Source organism: Bos indicus x Bos taurus, chromosome 28 (assembly GCF_003369695.1).
Source record: "Bos indicus x Bos taurus breed Angus x Brahman F1 hybrid chromosome 28, Bos_hybrid_MaternalHap_v2.0, whole genome shotgun sequence".
NCBI lineage: Eukaryota > Metazoa > Chordata > Mammalia > Artiodactyla > Bovidae > Bos > Bos indicus x Bos taurus.
The window spans coordinates 18,866,925-18,886,707 of record NC_040103.1 but is presented as its reverse complement, the minus strand read 5'-3'; the positions used below and the strand labels follow the sequence as shown (position 1 = coordinate 18,886,707).

Genomic DNA, 19,783 nt, shown 5'->3' with positions numbered 1-19,783 from the left:
GAGAAGGGTAGGGACTTTCAAGGAGCCTGGCTGGATTGGCCACCCTCCGTTCCAGTGCACTAGGCAAGGAAGGCAGCCTGGAGGTTTCCACCCACGTTGAACTTTCTTTATTCCACAAATGCACTTTGCTTCCCTGCACGTCTGGGTCTTTTTCATACTGACTCTTTCTCCCTGAAATACTCTATCCACGGACCTTCCCCTAAGCCTCACACATTCTTCAGATCTCTGCTTAGAGAAGCCGACCTAGATTGAATTGGATCCTTTGTCCTTTTTTCTTCACTGGGGTCAAACATTGTCATTGTTTACAATTGTATATCTGTGTGATTGACTGCAAGCTCCAAGGGGCTGGGAACTAGGCTTAGTTTTAGGGATCTGTAGCCTTTGGCATAGCGCCTGACACATAGAAGATGCTAGAGAAATACCTGTTGACTTAACGACATGCGTGCGTGCTAAGTTGCTTCAGTCTAAAGTTCACCTTAAAGGAACCTCTGCTTAGGCCAGTGCTGTTGCTACTACAAAACAGGATCATAGGGGTCTTACTTCCCCATCCAGATTGTTTGTACCGATGACACATGAATTTGGCTACACGTTGGACTGGTGTGAAGCAAAGATTCTCTCAGGCTTCACAACAACTTTGGCATAATCTCGGTTTGGCTTACAGTCCCTGAGATTACCAGATTCATAGTGAGATGCTGAATGCAGGAAGGCACTTAGCAGTTTTCTCAGCACAGAGGGGCACCTTTAAGAAAGGCTTGGCTGGATGGCAGAGTTGGCAATTAGTCTGTTCATCACTGAGGTTCACAGAGCTATGCTTTTTGAGTTCAGGATTCACACCCTTGTGTGTGTCCATAATTAAAGGCAATTCTGTTTCACTCCAGTGTCAGTGTTAGAATGGAAGTGAGTGAAAATGACATGACAATAGGGATAGCCTATAAAAATGTTTACAAATATTTCTTAATAAATCAAAATACAAATGTTAACAAGTTATTTGTGACATGCCTCATGGCTGATTGAGTGATTCTCAAGTCCACACTGTGGAAAAAAGCTGAAAACCACTCAGTGCGTAGACCTCGAGGGCCAGCCAGGACCCTGTGTGCCTCCCGTCCTCCTCACCCCCATCACAGGGCAGGCCTAAGGGGCGCCTCTGCTTCCTTCCTCTTGTACTCCCTGGGTCTGGAATCAGGACAAAGCAAATCAGAACCTGGCATCAATTTGCTACTCTTTATAATAACACTGATCCATCTTGGAGCATTCCATTTACTTGAGCTTTTTGACAATTTTAAAGAAAAGAATTTATTTGTTCAGCTTTTGATCAGAATAAACGCAACTGCTTAAAAGTAGAGACCACAGTACATCTCTGTATTCAACTGACACCTTCCCCCTTATTCCTTTCCTAGGCACAATATCTTACTCTGTAAACACCTTTAGGATTTTGTCTCTACCTTTCTTTTTTCCCCCCCTCTCTCTCACTTCTTCTTCACTCCAGGAAGGATACTGTGGGATTGGCTTCTCTTATTACAGGGCCTATTAGTATGCTAGCTTTGAGGGAACCTGGTCACTTCATTCATAACACGGCCTAGGAAAGCCCAAGAACTCAAATTCTTCCTTCAATCTGGGGAGAGGGGTATGTCCATGACAGTACCTTGTCCCATGTTCTTGAAATCCCTGACTTCAGCTTTCCTCTTTTCCTCAGAAATGCCAAAGGAAGAAGATGAAGCTGTCGAAAGTGACCTGTTTCTTTCCTGATGGGCTGAACCAGGCTCCCAGTCCTCGAAGAGCCGTTCTCTTTCTGGAACTGGGTTTTCCCATATGAATAATGTAGCATCCAGAGCATTGTACTTAGAGTCGGAAGACCCGGTTGCAAGTTTGGACACCACAACTTATCAGCTGCGCTACCTAGGCAAGTTACTTCAGCTTTCCGAATTTATTACCCATCCTCAGGATGGCTGCCTTGAGATGAGTGTGCCTGGACTTTATTCCATTATTACTCTTAAAAGGTGGTGAGGGAGGCAGAGGGAGAGAGAGGAAGAGAAGGACAGAGGAAGAGAAGGACAGAGGGAGAGAGGGAGAGAGAGTGAGAGAGAGAATCTACTGACCCGTTTCCAGCGGAGGTTCAGGAAAGGCCTCCCAGGACTGGCCCCAGGCACCTTTCCCCGGAGCCTGCAAAGCCTCCTTGCCGCTGTTGTTTGCCCCTGCCCCCAACCAACCCCCGGCGCAAGGCTGGCTTGACGTGGCGCAGCTCATAAGGAGGTGTGAGTTGTTGGAAAACTGCGAATAATTCCAGTGTCGGTCACTCCCATTTACTCTAACGAGCTTCTCTGACGGGCCGGGCAAGCCCGCCTCTCCTCGCTGGAGTCCCATCCCCCATCTGACCCCCACTCAGCCTCCTCCTTTGGGAAGGGTAGCCGCTGAAGACTGCGCGGCTCACCCCTTCCCGAGCAGCCCCCGGCCTGCGTCCTGCCCTCTGCGCCCAGTTCGCCCGGCACTCGCACTCGGACGTCCAGGAGCTCCCCCTCGGGGCGGCGCGCGGTGGCCGCCCGCGGGGTTGGCAGCGGCGCCCACCGCGGGGCGGCCCCGGTGACTCGCCCGCCCGCCCGCCCGCCCACGTGCGTGGAGAGGAGCGAAGCGCAACCAGTCGCGGCGCCCGCGCTTGCCGCCGGTGGGTGCCTCACCTCGGAGGCCGGCGGGGGCCGTAACCCGAGCCCCGCTGCCACGACCCATATTTGCATAATTCGGTCCCCCACCCCCCAACTCTTTCGGACTCAGGGCTGGAGATGCGAGTCGGGCTCCCCTCCGAGGCGTCGTCTTGCCGGTGGTCCGCGCGGGGGCCGCAGGACTGGCCGGAGCGCAGGCGGAGCGGGCTGGCGCACGTGGTAAGAGTGCAGCTTTCTTTTATTCTTCTTTTTTTTAAAGAAACGGGAACTTTTCACGTTTTTGTCGAGGGTGGGGGTACTTCCAAGGGTGCTAATCTTGCCGCGACTTCCTTCCTTTCCCCTTTTATTTTTAATTTCCAATTGGAAAAGTGCGCGCAGCGCCAGCAACAAACTTTCCCAAAATTTCTCTGGGTGTTTTAAGTCAGGAAGATGGCCGGCCAATTTCGAGGCGGGCTGAGGGAGAAGTGGAGCGCGAGAAGAGGAGCTGAGGCCGCTCACCGCCGCCCCGGGGCCCTGACCGCCGCGCGCGCGGGGCCGGGCGGGAGCGGGTTCGCCGCGGCAGGTGAGCGGCGGGAGAGCCGCCTGCAGCGCCGCGCTGCCTCCACGGCGTGGCGCCGTGGCTCTCGGTAGCCCGCGCCCCCACGAGGCTGGGGCTGTCCTGGCTGGCCGCGGGCTGGGGCAGGGCCGGGCCCTAGAGGCAGTCCCGCGCAAGGTCCCAGGCCTCGGCTGCTTTGGGGGCGGGAAAGAGGTGGCAGGCGGCCGCTCTCCAGGTTTGAGCAATTGAGACCATCCTCCTACGAGGCCCCGGCCAGGCTCGGAGCGCTCCCAAGGCGGGCTAGGGCGCGCCAGGAGATAGGAGAGGTCAGAACAGCCGACCAGAGTCTGGACCTCTGAAAAGTTTAAAAATTGTTTTGAGAACTAAGCATAAAGGTTCTTGTCGGGGCCAGTTTTTTGTTTGTTTGTTTGTTTTGTTTTGAACTCTCAAAGGTAAAGTGTGTACGGTGATGGCGACTTGAAACTGGCGTTAGCGTCACCGTTTGCTATCACTCTGGACCTCTCTGGGCTCTCCGAGGTGGCTCTTGGCCAGGGAAAGGAAGGATATTCCTCTTAAATGTGTGTGTTTTGGAGTAGGGCTCGGATGCGGGCAGAGCGCCCCTCCGGAGGGTTTTGGGGGTGGGGGACTGCGGTGGCGGTCGGTCCAGGCAGTGTGAAGGCGAGGATGGGTGTTTTCGCAGAGCACCCTGCCGAGCAAACCCAGGCGCCCGCTCTTGCCGACCAGTCACTCTGTTGGAGAGGCGGATGCACGGGCGCGCTGTCAACAGGGAGGTGTGTAGCGTAAGGTGTGCGAGTGGGTGTGTGAAGAAGGCGGCGGGGGCTGGAGTGTGTGTAGCGGAAGTGGAGCGCGTGTGAGTGTAAGAGTGTGTGTGCGTGTGGCGGGGCAGGGTGAGTGTCCAAACCTCCATCTGGACGCCCCCACACAGCCGACCGCCCAGACGCGCCGGGAAGGGCGCCCGCTAAGCGCAGCAGCTGAAGGGGGGCGGGGAGCGCGCGGGCACAGGAAGAGGGGTGTCTCCGGCTGAGGATTTCTCTCGAAGCTCCCCGCAGTTATCTGCTCCTCCAAGGGTCTACCCCCCCCCACCAAGGTGCCCAAAATACTTAAACAAACAAACAACCCCAAACCTGTTCCGTTTTCGCTCCTGTATAAATAGAACAGACTTTCCAAAAAAGCAATACCGCATTCACTCTTATCACCAGCCACTTCTTTCCACCAAGTAATTCAGAAAAAAGCAGTCAGCTTCCGTGAATGCATGCAGCTTTTTTTTTTTTTTTTTTCTTTTCTGCCTCCTTTTGCTTGCGGTTTTGAGCTGCCAAGAAAGTGAGTAGGGGTTTGACTGTAGTGTCTCGGCTCCGTTCGGTTTCTTTCCGAAGTTTAATTTTCCGGAATGGCTCCCAAACAAGGGCTGGGGAGGCGGAGCTGCCGGCACCGGATCTTCGCCTTTTTTGGAAAGTCCGGAGAACCGGAATTCCTCCCCGCCCCGGAGGCCGCGCAGCAGCCGGGACCCGATCGCTCTCCCACAGTAGCCTAAGCCGGACCTTTGGCGCGGCCCCTCCCTGGCAGGCTCTGAGCCCTGGACCCGGGCTGCGGCTCGGGCCGCCTGCCCCAGACCCCTGCGGGCTGCAAGCTGGGAGTCGCGAGCCCGCTGGAGCCCGCGCAGCCGAGCCCCTATGCAAATAGGCCATGTGACGGCAAAAGCCACCAGGCCCAGCCCTGTTCCTCAGTCCATATATGGGCAGTGACGTCACGGGCATTGAGGACCTGCCCATAAATACTTAGAGCAACACTTTCCGTCTAACCGAGAGAGCAGCAATTGATTAATAGCTCGGCGAGGGGACACACTGACTGTTATAATAACACTACACCAGCGACTCCTGGCTTCCCAGCCGGAACCCAGGCGAGAGTCAGTGGCAAATAGCCATCTTTCTTCTTAAAAAACCAGCAACTTGTTTGCTAGTTTTAGATCTGTTAGATTTTTTTTTTTTTTTTTTTTGAGGGGGGTAGTTGCTTTTAAGTGTGGAGGGCACAAGGAGATACCAACCTAGGCTCAGTCCAATCCCTCTCCAAAACGGCTTCTCTGACACTCCAGGTAGCGAGGGAGTTGGGTCTCCAGGTTGTGCGAGGAGCAAATGATGACCGCCAAGGCCGTAGACAAAATCCCAGTAACTCTCAGTGGTTTTGTGCACCAGCTGTCTGACAACATCTACCCGGTGGAGGACCTCGCCCCCACGTCGGTGACCATTTTCCCCAATGCCGAACTGGGAGGCCCCTTTGACCAGATGAACGGAGTGGCCGGAGGTAAGCCGCGTGCCCCCTTCGCGAACCGGGACCCACGCCGCTCGGAGGTGGTGGGTGGGTTTTCGTGCGTGTGCGGGACTTGGAGGAGAGGTGGAAGGTGTTGATTGAACTGGATTTGAAGGATAGAAGTGGGTGCAGGAGGAAAGCGGGAGCGGGGACCCGGGCGTTGGAGCTGGGCGCGCGGGCAGATGCACCAGGTTGCCAGCGAACCGGCGTGCGTGCGCTGCGGCGCGCCCAGCCCCGGGCGGAATTAGGCATAAGAGTAGGACGTGGTGCCCCACCAGGCTTCGGGGCTTATGCGAGCCTTAATGCCGGCGGCACCCCAGCCTCCCCAGTCCCGCGGTAGGGGCAAAGTGATGGGGAAGTTCGGGGCTCTGGCGGAAAGCTGAGCGTCTGGAGAGCGGAGCAGCGGAGATGCCCGAGGAAAGCGTCCGCCGCTTCCTGCTCGGTAGAGGAGACCCGGGGAAAATCTCGGAGCGCGCTCCTCCTGCGGTCTGAAGGAGCGCCCCCACCTGCGCGCTGCCAGCGAAGTTGAGGGGGTTGGCCCGGCGGGGAGGAGGAGATGGGGCGGGCAACGGCGGGAAGCGGCCCCGTGGCTGCCGAGGGAGGCCCGTAGGGAGCCGGCGCCGCGAGTTTCCTTGGCGGTGGCAAGTGGTCTCCCGAAGCCCGCGCACCTTCCCCGAAGCCCTGCCACTGCTTTTGCGCTGAGGCGAGGCCGCGCAGGTGTGGGACTAGGCTGAAAAGATTGGGAAAGGAAACCTATTTAGACTCCTTCCATGGCAGAGCCTGATTCCCTCCAGCAGCGGGAGAGGGAGGGAAGGAAGGAACCTGGGGTGTGGAGCAGCCGGGAAATCATTGACCCCCTTCTTTGGCTCACCTTTGAGGCTGACACCTTCGCTGCACTGGCTGGGGTCAGTCTCCTGGGCAGTGCCTGCCCTAGCTGTGGGACCTCAGGCAAAGGAGAGGGAGAACTTCCAGGCAGATGGGGAATTTTTAATACTGCTGCTGCTATTATTGGGTGTTTTCATTGGGGACTGGAGCCACAGATGGCCGTATGTGGTAGGGGTGGGGGTGGGGGTAGCTCATCCTGTTTGCCTGGAGGTAGTTTGAATCCTAGACTGTGGCTGGCTTCCACAGTAGGATCTGGGCTAGCCTCTTCTTACTGTCTTTGGGCCACAGTTTCCCCACCTGTTGAATTCTGCCCCGGCTATACAGTGCTGGAGTCCTTGGGGTGGGACTCATGTGAGACCGAAGGGTGAGAAGGGATTCTTGGCTGCATTCTCAATGCTCCACCTCCATTCTTCTTTTCCCCTCCCCAGATGGCATGATCAACATTGACATGACTGGAGAGAAGAGGTCCTTGGATCTTCCATATCCCAGCAGCTTTGCTCCGGGCTCAGCACCCCGAAACCAGACCTTCACTTACATGGGCAAGTTCTCCATTGACCCCCAGTACCCTGGTGCCGGCTGCTACCCAGAAGGTATCATCAACATTGTGAGTGCAGGCATCCTGCAGGGGGTCACCTCCCCAGCTTCCACCACAGCCTCCTCCAGCATCACCTCTGCCTCTCCCAACCCACTGGCCACTGGACCCTTGGGTGTGTGCACCATGTCCCAGACCCAGCCTGACCTGGACCACCTCTACACTCCGCCGCCGCCTCCTCCTTATGCGGGCTGTGGAGGAGACCTATACCAGGACCCCTCTGCATTCCTATCAGCAGCCACCACCTCCACCTCCTCCTCTCTGGCCTACCCACCACCTCCTTCCTATCCGTCCCCCAAGCCAGCCACGGACCCAAGTCTCTTCCCCATGATCCCAGACTATCCTGGATTTTTCCCCTCACAGTGCCAGAGAGACCTACACGGTACAGCTGGCCCAGACCGCAAGCCCTTTCCCTGTCCCCTGGACTCCCTGCGAGTCCCCCCTCCACTCACTCCGCTCTCCACCATCCGCAACTTTACCCTGGGAGGGCCCAGTGCTGGGGCCACAGGGCCAGGGGCAGGCGGAGGCAGCGAGGGACCCCGGCTACCTGGCACTGGCTCGGCAGCGGCTGCCGCGGCCGCCTACAACCCACACCATCTGCCACTGCGGCCCATTCTGAGGCCTCGAAAGTACCCCAACAGGCCGAGCAAGACCCCAGTGCACGAGAGGCCCTACCCGTGCCCAGCAGAAGGCTGTGACCGGCGCTTCTCCCGCTCGGACGAGCTGACCAGGCACATCCGAATCCACACGGGGCACAAGCCCTTCCAGTGTCGGATCTGTATGCGCAACTTCAGCCGCAGCGACCACCTCACTACCCACATCCGCACCCACACTGGCGAGAAGCCCTTTGCCTGTGATTACTGTGGCCGCAAGTTTGCCCGCAGTGATGAGAGGAAGCGCCACACCAAGATCCACCTGAGACAGAAGGAGCGAAAGAGCAGCGCCCCGTCCTCGGCGGTGCCGGCCGCCTCCAGCGCCTCTTGTAGCGGGGGCGCGCAGGCCGGGGGGACCCTGTGCAGCAGCAACAGCAGCACTATTGGTGGAGGGTCCCTCGGCCCTTGTTCGTCTCGGACCCGGACGCCCTGAGATGAGACTCACGTTGACACACCAGCCCTTTGAGGCCCCGGAGGCCCTTCGTCCATTGGAGCTGCACGACAAACACTACCACCCATTCCTGCCCTTCCCTCATTTCATTGGGCAAAGGGCCTTGAAGGAGCCCAGCACTGCCCCCACCCCGCCCCCTCCTTTCCACTTAGAAGCAGGTCTTAGCCTGCTTCTAAAACTTAGCCCACCTTAGTCTGTCTTAGGTGAGTTGACTGTCACCCCAAATTAATGGGGAGGCACAGAAGGGAGTTGGGTGGGGGGCCTCTGGCCTAGAGGGCTGAGGCCTGACCCTACTTTAAAGGGTTGTTTGACTAGGTTTGGTGCCCCTCTCTTATTTTGACTGGTTAGTTTTTTGACTCTGGATGTCAGAACTGATTTGAGACTTTTTCTACAGTAGTTTGGGAGATGCTGATCTCTTCAGATGGGGACAGCAAAAAGGCAGAAGCAAAGCTGATGTGCACTTTAATGGCCTGGGACTGATTCAGGGGATGCTGTACAGTGGGCGAAGCATGGCCTTTACGCTGCATTCTGTTGCCCTAGAAGTGAATCAAAGCTTATCTAGTCATCTCAACCCTTTAAGCAATATGTATTATAAACTTAGAGAACAGAAGTGCAATGTGATGGGAGGGACATAGCAATACCTGCTTCTTTTTGAGTGGTTTGAGAAACGTAAAGACTATTTTTTCAGTGTATATCCATTCAGATTTTGTGTATTTTTGATGTGCACTGTTCTCCAATTTCTGAACCTTTGGGAAAAGAAAAAGTAAAACATGTATGATCTCTTGCAACGAGTCAGAGGTTAACTTATTTAAAGGGGGATGTACATATATTCTCTGAAGCTAGGATGCATGCAGTTGTGTTGGACGTGTCCCTGGTGCCTTGTGTGATGTAGACAATGTTACAGGGTCTGCATGTAAATGGGTTGCCTTACTATGGAGAAAAAATCACTCCCTGGGTTTAGTATGGCTGTATATTTCTGCCTATTAATATTTGGAATTTTTTTTAGAAAGTATATTTTTGTATGCTCTGTTTTGTGACTTAAAAGTGTTACCTTTGTAGTCAAATTGCAGATAGGAATGTAAATAATGTTACTGGAGCTGACTTGTTTGGTTATTAGCTCTTAATAGTTGTGGAAATATAAATGATTTATTCTAACACAAAACCACTAACTAAAGTTCGGATAATGAATGGTTTATGACTATAGTGTAAATAAATACTTTTCAACAATATTTTTGCTGCAGAAATTATTTATGCAAGATTTATTGGGTGTGACTTCAACAGTACCCAGTGGGTTTTAGTACTTTGACCAAGCCATGGTCTCCAAGTTTTCTTTGCTAGTCTTTCCACATCGGCTCTCTTGCCGCAAAGCAATCTCCATTCATAATCAAACACGAGCATTCGCTAGCATTCGGGGATTTCCCCCATGCATTAGTGTAAAAGTGGGGAGGCGTTGTTTTGACTCATTGTTCCGTCCTCTGTAACAGCCTATAGCTTCTCTCTGCTCCTGAGTGGGCTCCGGAAAATAAATACTTACAAACAAGTGCCCACTCGGAGACTACACATTTGCAACTGCTTTCAGAACCCTGACCAGAGCCTGGAACTCAGACGAGATGTGGCTTTGTGGAAAGTGTGGTGGCGTGGTCAAGCTGGAAATGACTTTCAGGTTCCAGGATTAGTCTCATGACCACAGAAAACTTTTTGAAAAGCGCTATCGCCTCTTCTGATCAAAAATGCACTCAGACACTGCTGATGACAGCATTAATGGTTACCAAAGGAATTACCCCAGGACTCATTTCTCTCTAGACGTCTCCCCAATTACACCCATTTGGAAGGATCATTCTCTGCCATAGGTCTGGCCGGTCTAGAGACAAATACCCAGCTTTTTAGATGATGTACAGGTGTACACCAGCCTTAAAATCTCAAGACAATCTGAATCAAATAGGTAAATATGGCCCTTCGTTGGATAATGCTTTGCAAAACAATACTCTAGGGGTCATTTTAGTACAAGCCTTTTGTAGTGATTTTAAAATACAAATTAACTGACACCCCCTCCCCCCGACAATATCTATAATACAGATTGTCTTTGTTATCTTTTTTACTCTAAAACTGGACCTGAATATTTAACTTCACTCACTGCCTCTGGATCCTTACACAAGTGTAACACATTGGAGTGTCTAGATACATCATCTGAAAACTGTGTCGTCTGTCCTTTGTCACTGTTACTAAGACATGGCTGATAATAGATGGCTTGTATTTTAGAACAGCAGACAGTGGCTGGTACTCAGGGAAACTCTTTTTCGGCCCTTACCAGCACTAGAATTTGAAATCTGATTTGCGGGGATAAGTAACCCTTATTTCTTCCCTGTTCTTATTTCAAAGATGCACAATACCTCTCATAACTACTAAATGGAACTTCCTAAAATCCGGTGTCAGATCGTTCTAAGTGATTGGAGTCATCTCATTAGATTCATTATTTCCTAGCTTGTTGGCATAGTATCATCCTTGCTTGGCCAATTTTGTTAAAGACGTTTTGTATATACAACAATGCCATTTTGATAACTTTTTAATAATACTCTCCTACTAAAACATCATTAAAAAATAAACCTAAATGAAAATGAAATGTTAGTTGCTCAGTCTGATCGGACTCTTTGCCATTGCATAGACTGTAGCCTGCCAGGCTCCTGTCCATGGGATTCTCAAGGCAACAATACTGGAGTGGGATGCCATTCCAGGGGACTTCTCTGACCCAGGGATCGAACCCAGGTCTCCCACGTTGCAGGCAGATTCTTTACAACCTGAGCCAACGGGGAAGCCATAAATAGATACATCTAAGTTTTATGTGATTTATAATTGTCTTGCCAAATTTTAATTTTAGAGCTCCTTCAATCAAGACAAGGTAAACAAATCATTTACAAAGCAACAGACTAAAGTCTTTTTTTAATAAGATGAAAGACATTTTGATAGTTAAATTGATTACACAGTCACTTTTGCCTTGATGTAGGTTTGGTGACCTGGCATTGCCATACCATAAGGAATACACCTTGGTGTTTTTTCAGAGCCAACTGTCTGGGTTTTACTCCTTGATTTCAACATGTTAGGTCAATCTTTAATCGTATTTTACTCTGCTTGAAACATTCGGGATACTTTTCACAGGTGTCTCATTTTTTTTACTCCGCCCAAGAAATAAAGCATATAAAGCTAATAGGTCTGCTCTCTTTTAGTCAATATGCTTTATTAAATAATACAGATGTTTCAGCTGTTACTGAGAATTCTTATTAAAAATAAATGTCCAGAGACTAATTCCTTAAAGATTATAATGCAGTTGAGATGGTTCAGTACACATTAAAAATAGGTATACTAATTTTAGGTTAGGTTTCCAACTATTTGTAAACCAGGCTATTTAATTTCAATATCCTAACTGCTAATGAAACTAAGGCAAATTGTTTGGTATATATTAAAAATGGCTGTAGTGATATTTTAACAGTTTAATACAACTTTGGGGGTGGTGGTGGGAAGGAAAGGTCGCTATCCCCTCACCACAAGTGCCTACAATGCTGCCAATCCGAAGTAGTTAAACAAGTTTTACAGAAAAAGCCAAGACAAGAAAATATTTAAGTCCATAGATTCTTTCCTCCAAGAATGAAAGTTGTTTTTCTTTTTTCTGCACTAGCTTATTTTCCTTAGGTTAAATATAAAAGCAGTATTTTTGGTGCAGCAAAATAGTATGGTAGCATGTTAGATAATTTCAGATGTGTTTTCAATCAGGCTGTTTCAAAGATTACAAACAGGGAAATAAACTATTCAGTTTATATTATTACTTGGACTTTAGAATCTCCAGAAGACCCCGTTTTTTACAACATAATCTTACCATACAGACTGTGAACCTTTTATAGTAATTCAAATATAGACATCATAGCTCAAGTAACATTCTCCTCCATTTTGCAATAATCAAATAAGATTACCTCTGAACAATTTCAAAATGCCTTTATTTTCCATAAGTACAGATTTTAATCCAGAAATGTAAACATCCCTGGATCAGAAGATTCATTATCATATTATATGGGGCTTAACAAATGATTTCCTTCTTTGACACTCATTGTACTGTAAGAATCAATGGTCAGCTTCTGTGTGTGATGTGAAGTTCTGAATTCAGAACAAGAGAATTACAAGAGTGGCCGTGCCTTCAGGTTAGAGTTGAATAGTAATGGGCAGAGTCCTGAATTAAAGACACACTATTGCTTCTTCGGTGAGCAGAACTAGAGCACAAGATTCTACTATTTGGAATAGATCAGTGACGAGAATCCCCCTGAGATGCCTAGACTAATGCACCTACAAGGGGACAATGCAGAAGGAATAAAAGGTGTCAGTTTTGGGAAAAGTTAAAGGCTGTTAGTGTTGAAAGGTCAGATAACCCACTTCTGTTGACCAACACACATTACTTTAAAAAACAGTTCATCATTTTCACTGGTAAACAGCAGTTAGTGTAAATTCCATCCATGCAATTCAGACTTAATAAAAAAAAAAATCAATTCCCATAAAGTAGTAGGTAGATATATAATACTCTAAATTGATATAACCAGAGAATTAAAAAGCTTTAAAAGTATTAGACAAACTTTCATCCATGAGAGGCAGTTATTGCATTTGTTATTCAACAGAAAAGTTAAGTGATTAGTATCATTGTGCTCATTAGTCTCTGTAGGAGAAGACAACTTTTTTCCACAGTTGTTACCCATATTACAGGAATATAAGGAAACACAACAGCAGCACATGATCATATCTAAGAGTTTATGCAGAAAGGTGCAAGGCTTTTCTGCATATTTTGTCTTTAAGGATATTCTTTCCTCAGTGGCTCACTATAACAAGTTAATTTTGTTTTCACCATTAATTTACTCAGAATTTATTAGTGAACCCAAAGTTCCACTGTTCTTACTGAACTAAATTAGATATATATTGCTGTTTTGGCCTGCGATAATTTCAGTTACTCTTTTAAAAAGCACCTTAGTCTTTTCAACTTGCTTGTACATGAAAACTTTAAAAATTTTCATAATGAAATTTGGAAAAACAATTCCTCCTTTATTACTGTCTTATTGCCAGAATGAATCTTTGTAGGTTAGTTTAATGTACTCCAGGTTGTATTATAACTTAAACATCATCCATCATCAACAACTGTTATAAGTCGGTCAACTTTTTGCTACAATATAATTCAAAACAGGTAGGTATGTAATTGATAATACACATTCATCACTGTTATGAAAAAAAAAAAACCCTTGTGAACAGTTTTAAAGGAAGTCATCATTTGCATATCTAGAACTTAATTTCAAACAAAACAGCATAAAGAAGTGCTTCAAACTCCCCCTAAGGTATAATAAATCACACCAGAATGGGACACTGTCATAAAACAACTTAGCAACCTAGAAGAAATGCATTATGCCTCTGTGAGGTTTTACAGCACAGTTGGCATATCATATTGAGTACCATCTTTTTTGTTTTTTTAAGAAAAATCATTAAGAATTTGCTTTTCCATTCTAAGTTTGGGAACAAAGCTTCCTTCACTCTGGGCCTCTGTAACTGAGTGTGCAAAGAGGCAAAGGCACATACTGCTTCCCTACAGGGTCATCACTTTCCACCAATAGCAAATCCCTCTTTATTACAGAACTCAATTACTACCTGGATAAGTCAATCAAGAGGGCTTAGACAACAGCTGGGCAAATTTTAATGTGTTTATTTTTACAGTTTGTTTTTATTAAAAGTTTTGTGAAAAAAGGAATCCTATAAATAGTAAAAAGGGGGGAAACAGGAGTGTTCCTTGGCCTGAAGCAAATGGTGTCAATACATTTGTAAACAAGGTAAAGCTGCTCCGCCTATTAAAAGGACAAAGATAAAACTAGTCACAGAGAGCACAACAGTTCAAGAGGTTCGGAGTGGGAAGTGTTTTGTCCCAAGTTTGGGTGCCCTAAAGTGGCTAGCAGTATAGTTAATTCTCAGTTATCTAGCCCTGGTCATCCATGCCTCTCTTCCTGCAGAAAACCCACCCCAGATGAAGCAAGCACTGAGGGGGGCTGTCCTAAGAACATTGCCACCAGCAACACAGCTGGAACCACCAGCCCCTCGAACATTAGAGCTCCTAAGAGAATCTGAAACAGTCATCAACGTTTTCCTCTACTTTTGCAGGAAAATACTGGAAGTAAATAGGGGCACACACAATTCAACAGCTGGCTACCAGTGTTTTACATTCAGTTGTTTGGAAGCATACTGATTCAGCTCTGGTTAGAAAATACAGAATTACTTTATTACTTCCTAAAGTACACTAAGACATAAAAGTCACTTCAGGATAATACAGTTTTTGCATTGAAGGTGAAAAAAAATCTGCTCAACTCTAGATCTGGAGACTCAGTGGGGGAAGCCCTAAGTAATCATTTGTCACTGAGATATACAGGTGCTTGAATTGCTTAGTTTTTGCCACCAGCGTAACCGAGATATGGTTACTGGGCAAGGGGAGGAAAGAAAAGAAATCTTGTCCTCTACGTGCATAGTTAAGAGTGTAATCCCTCAAATCTGAAAAGATGGATTTAATTTTCCCAAAACTTAATTAGGCCGGACAGCTCACTTTAAATAGTAGCTCAGCTCTTTAAACCTAGTTTTTACCAATGACTTGAACTAAAAACTATTCAAACCACTAGGTCATGCAAAGTCAATAAGTTAGAACTATAACAATAAGCAGTAAAAGGACATAAGGACACAAGTGGAAAACAAACCCTATTTACCCAGAGGAGGGCGGAGAAAACCACTTTGTATATTTTGAATAGGATGGGAACAGAGGAAAGAAAATTTTCATTATGGCTTTAAGATGGAAGCACTTCAGATAAGTCCCCTGTCCCCTCCCCCTCCCCCCACTCCAAACCCCAGTGGCAGTGACAGAGCCAGGAAACAACCTAGCTTCCCCGCCTACTCCGCCCCCAAAACAGTGCCCGGTGGTTGCAATCCAGTCGCCCGCGCTTCCCAAGACTCCCGAGGAAGCGGCTACTGCCCATTCCAGTAGATCCAACACCCAGGCTGGGGGAAGGAAGAAAGCCCTTGTGATGGGGTCGCGGCCAGCCAAGCCTAGATCTGAGTAGGGCAAGTGTTCGGCCCACCGCTTTCGGGCGCCGGCGGCTTCAAGGGAAGACCTTGGGACCTGGATAAGGCTCCCCCTCGCACCAGAAGTCATCGGCCTGCGGGGTCTCCAGGAGCCACACTTCTCGGGGCAGGTCACAGGCCGAGCCGGAGGCCTCCTTGGCCCTGACAGGCTCCAGCACTCGGTAATAGTGGCAGTCCCGGCCGTCGTCGGGGTCGTAGGGCGGGGCCAGGATGTCCAGAAAGGCGGCGGGCCCGTCCACAGCGTCGATCTGGTGCAGGTTGTCCCGGTGCGGCGTGAGGAAGCACGGGCCGCTGGCCTCCGTGTACTCTGCCCGGGAGCGCAGCACGCCCGGCTGTACCGCGTCCAGCTCCCGGGGCTGCAGAGGCGGCTCGAACTGCTGCTCTGGTGGCGGGGCCCGCGGCCGCTGCCCGCTGCCCACCTCCAGCTTGTCCATGCAGCTGATGCGCACGGTCCCGTAGAGCACCTTGAGGATGCCGTGCATGCCCGGGTGGTCATGCAGCGGGATGGAGGTGCCGCTCTTGAGCAGGAACACGCCGAGGCTGAATCCGTCGGTCTCGCAGATGTGCATATAGGTGACGGGCGGCAGGTTGGGCCGCAGCGGCTGCACCGTGGCCTTACGCGGGGAGATGTTCAGGTCCTCCGCGCGGACCTGGGTCAGCAGGCTCTTCAGCTTGCTCAGGTTCTCCGGGAAGCCCTGCGGTATCGGCGCCTCCGGGCCTGGCGCCTCGCCGCGGTCGGAAGAGCTGCGGCCGCCCCCGCTGCCCCGGAAGGTGAGGCACGCCTGGCGGGCGATCCGTTGGATCAGGGAGGCCATGTTGTCTCGGGGCATGCCCTGCAGTTCCTCTGCGTGCCGAGGCCGCCCCCCTCCGCCCCCAGCTTTCCTCCGCCCCTTGCGGTCGCCGGCGGCCGCCACGGCTGCCCGCAGCCCGGAGCGAGGCTGGAGGCCCCGCAACTACCGGTCAGTCGGGCGCGCGGCACTACAGCCGCCAACCTCAGCAGCCACGCGCCGGCAACGGCCGGGCGTGCCTGCCTCGCGCCCCCTTTGGGCGCGCACGCGCACGGCCCACAGCCCGCACTCACGCTCTGGGAGCAGGCACCGGCTGCGCGGACGGTGGCGGGCTTTGCCTTACGCCAGAAGCTCCATTCATGCGGCCCGCACCTACGACGGTGATCAGGCGTTCCCGGCGCCCTGCAGAGCATGCTGGGACTTGTGGTCCGGTATTCCGCATGCGCTCTGAGAGAGTTCCCTTTGTCATCTGGAAAAGGGAAGGATTAGATTTGTGGGTCATAAATCGACCTGCATTACGGTTCCGAGGTGTCTGCTTCTTAGAAGAAAGGCGAATTGGGGCAAAAGAGAAACAGCCAATTAACTACAATTCCCGGCATTCCTCGGCATGTTGGGGTGACGCACTTCCGTCGTCTGGCTTGTGGTGTAGTGCAGACTCCTGGCCGTCACCGGAACCGGGCAGGAGGGTCGTTAACCTCCTGGCGCCACTCCGGCCTAATACGCCCTCCAAGGTCGTTTTCCTGTGGCCTTAGCCCTGGGAAGGAGGCTGTTGAGTTAACTTTAGCTCCTTGTGGCCGCACTGTCTGCTGGACCGCGCTTTCGTAATCTTCTGTTTCTGAGGAGATGAGAGGGTCACCACAGTTACTCCCCACAGCCGTCCCCAGCTGTTGTTTGCATCAGGGTCTGATTACGCTGCTCTTCTGGTTACAGAGCACAGTAGTATATATATATATATTTTTGCTGGAGCTTCAGAGGACATTTGGTCACTGATTCTGTATACTAACTGTTATCAAACCTGAGTTTGCATAAGAAACACCTGGTTAGGATAGAAGGGGAGTTATTTTAAAAATACAGAGTTCTGGTCTTCGTCCAGAGATTGGTTCACGAGATGATTCTATGGCATCCTATGAGAAACTGTTGTGAGAGAATCAGGCAAGTTCTTGATTTTAACCTTACCCCGAGTTTAAAGTCCTTTTGGATTTCCTAAGCTAAACATGGGTTTCTTACTCATTTCGTAATTGGAGTGGTTTAGTAAATTCTCCCTAATTAAAAAAAGGCATGCTCTTTTAGTGGGCTATGTAACCTATCTAATGAGCACTCAGTATATGCCAGGCGTTGTGTTAGGAGCATTATGTAATGAATATACTAATCCTCATACCAGCTCTTAAGAGATAGGCATTATTATTATTCCCAGTTTGCAGATGAGAGAATAAGTTGCAAGACGATAGTGAATTATTGCCAGGGCCTAAGCAGCAGGGCAGAAATAAGTACAGTTTTATCAAAAGCAGCTGTTTGAGTTGGTGTTGAAAGCATTAAACGCAGAATTAGGATATTGTTTTTCCAGCCTACTGTGCTACTTAACAAGTTGTCTGTCTTTAGCAGACTTCACCCTTTTATGTCCTCAGTATAGTCACTTGTAGAATCTGGAATCAGAGTAACAGACATTCTGAATTCTCCTTACTCATCAGAAAACCCTGCAAAGCTTTCAAAAGTAAAGATTTGGGGGTCAAACCCCAATTCAGAAGAACTGCTATGAAGCCCAGAGTTTTTATTTTTAAGATGCTCCTTAAGTGATTCTTAGTTGACAGCCCAATTTGAGAACCACTGATTTGTAAATAGTGAATCAGTTCTTAATATTTAGTGATTTTCATTGAAGATAGTGATTGATTTAGAAAAGCAATTTTAAGATTTATTTGTTTTCAGGGTTGCCATGTCATTGTTACTTATATCTGGTCATGTACAGTGGTCCTTTGAAAGAACACAAACCACTATGCACTGCGGCTGCTCAGTTGTGTCCAACTCTTTGAGACCTCATGTACTGTAGCCCATCAGGCTCCTCTTTCCATGGGATTTTCTAGGCAAGAATACTAGAATGAGTTGCCATTTCCTCCTCCAGGGGAATCTTCCTGACCCAGGGATCAAACCTGTGGCTTCTGTGTCTCCTGAGTTGCAGGGAGACTCTACTGCATGAGCCATCAGAGTCCCTGTCATTGTTAAGGTACTTAAATATACTGTCAAAATTCACCATGTAATGAAATTCCATGCAGTCTTTTTCTAAAGTGAGGAATATTTAAGAGAAAAATGCCCTCTATCCATTTAAAAATCTAAAATAAAAATTTTATTTATTGATTTTAATTCTATTAAGGTATAATTAGTGGAAGGTATAGACTCCATGGGCTTCCCAGGTGGCACTATCCCTGGGTTTGATCCCTGGGTGGGGAAGATCCCCTGGAGGAGGGCATGGCAACCCACTCCAGTATTCTTGCCTGGAGAATCCCATGGACAGAGGAGCCTCATGGGCGGTGGTCCATAGGGTTGCCAAGAAGCAAACTCAACTGAAGTGACTTGTACAACACAACCCATGACTCCGTAGATCACAGATTTTAGTAACATACAGGTGTATTTGATTTCCAAATCTGTTACTTCATAGTAGTTGTCTGTACTTATTTAGCTGAAGCTCATCTATAAAATAGAATATTAAGATACATATGTAAAACGCTGATGATAGCATTTAGAGCATAATAACTCTTATAGTAGTAGCTATTATAATTTGAAAGTTGCTAAAAATGGTAAAGACCAATGAATTTAAGTAATATTCAGCGAATATTAAAATGGAATTTGCTTGTCTTGAGAATTAGCTTCAAGGTAGAGATTTGAAAAAAGATTATTGAGGCTTCCCTGATGGCCCAGTGGCTAAGACTCCACACTCCCAATGCAGGGGATCTGAGTTTGATCCCTGCTCAGGGCACTAGATCCCACATGCTACAACTGAGAGTTTGTATGCTGCAGCTAATACCCAGTGCAGCCAAATAAACTAATTTTTAAAAACTTTTCTTTAGAAAAAGATGATGTTTACTGGTTAACCATTTACCTGGTAATACCATTCCTCAGGTCCTTGCTGTTTATTGTTTGGCCAAAGAGTTCAAAGTTTCCTAAGACCAGGATCACCTGGAGGTATTTATTGAATGTACAGATTCTCAGATCATCTCAAAATCTGCATCTGAACCTTTTGCACGTTAAAGTTTTTAAGAACTGCTAAGTGTCCTTAAGGCATACGGTACTTTTTTTGAAGGCCACAAACAGGCTACTTGTCATAATTCCTTTTTGAAACTGTCTTTAAGGACTGCTCTAATGGATGGGCTCTATCCTAAATGCGTCTGCCCTTAAGAAGCATTTTATTTGGCCTTCTGCCCCACTGTCAGTAGCATAGGCTGACTGAGTTTCTATTACCATTAACATCCTTCTTTTTATGCTCCTTGTTCTATTTTCCTTTGTGTTGCAGTATAGATAAATGAAGAAAAATGTGAAGACCGAAAGACATTCAGAAAAGAGCAGACAAAAGAGAAGTGATAGTGAACAAGTGCTAGAAATACAAGACAGAAACAAGATTTGGGAAAAATTTGGGATAGATGGAATCTATCATTTGATAAATAGTGAGTATTTATTGGGTACCAGCATTGTTCTAGACTTTGGGGATTTGACAAGGAATATCTGAATTTTCTAAAAGGAATTTACCTTTAAGTGTGTGTGTGTGTGTATCTTG

The 19,783-nt window shown here is 48.6% G+C and overlaps 3 protein-coding genes across 4 annotated transcripts in view; 1 reads left to right on the top strand and 2 right to left on the bottom strand.

The window, feature by feature from the left end:
• The first annotated feature begins 2,662 nt into the window (after nt 1-2,662).
• On the top strand, nt 2,663-9,324 carry EGR2 (early growth response 2). Of its 2 annotated transcripts, none has more exons than XM_027530789.1 (3): nt 2,663-2,873; nt 5,400-5,508; nt 6,828-9,324. In XM_027530789.1, the coding sequence occupies exons 1-3, from the start codon at nt 2,775-2,777 to the stop codon at nt 8,075-8,077; spliced, it is 1,458 nt and encodes a 485-aa protein (XP_027386590.1). In that variant the 5' UTR covers nt 2,663-2,774; the 3' UTR covers nt 8,078-9,324. The 2 variants fall into 2 exon arrangements, with proteins under 2 accessions (XP_027386590.1, XP_027386591.1); XM_027530790.1 differs by lacking the exon at nt 2,663-2,873 and adding an exon at nt 4,935-5,299.
• Nucleotides 9,325-12,058: 2,734 nt separating this feature from the next.
• ADO (2-aminoethanethiol dioxygenase) lies at nt 12,059-16,590 on the bottom strand. Its single transcript, XM_027530528.1, has one exon. It carries the CDS (start codon nt 16,060-16,062, stop codon nt 15,250-15,252), a length of 813 nt encoding a protein of 270 aa, XP_027386329.1. The 5' UTR covers nt 16,063-16,590; the 3' UTR covers nt 12,059-15,249.
• Nucleotides 16,591-16,685: 95 nt separating this feature from the next.
• The window catches only part of LOC113885222 (talanin-like), a 150,057-nt gene continuing 146,959 nt past the window's right edge, over nt 16,686-19,783 (bottom strand). The window contains 1 exon segment of the mRNA XM_027530345.1: nt 16,686-16,855. Coding sequence (XP_027386146.1) covers nt 16,686-16,855 — 170 coding nt within the window.

What these genes read in the sequence shown, in the direction of transcription:
- EGR2 (XM_027530789.1), top strand. Translation starts at nt 2,775, where the DNA reads ATGCGAGTCGGGCTCCCCTCCGAGGCGTCGTCTTGCCGGTGGTCCGCG. An exon ending in GGAGCGGGCTGGCGCACGTG is followed by an intron (nt 2,874 to 5,399) that starts GTAAGAGTGCAG and finishes TTTGTGCACCAG; the next exon opens with CTGTCTGACAACATCTACCC. An exon ending in GATGAACGGAGTGGCCGGAG is followed by an intron (nt 5,509 to 6,827) that starts GTAAGCCGCGTG and finishes TCCCCTCCCCAG; the next exon opens with ATGGCATGATCAACATTGAC.
- ADO (XM_027530528.1), bottom strand. Translation starts at nt 16,062, where the DNA reads ATGCCCCGAGACAACATGGCCTCCCTGATCCAACGGATCGCCCGCCAG.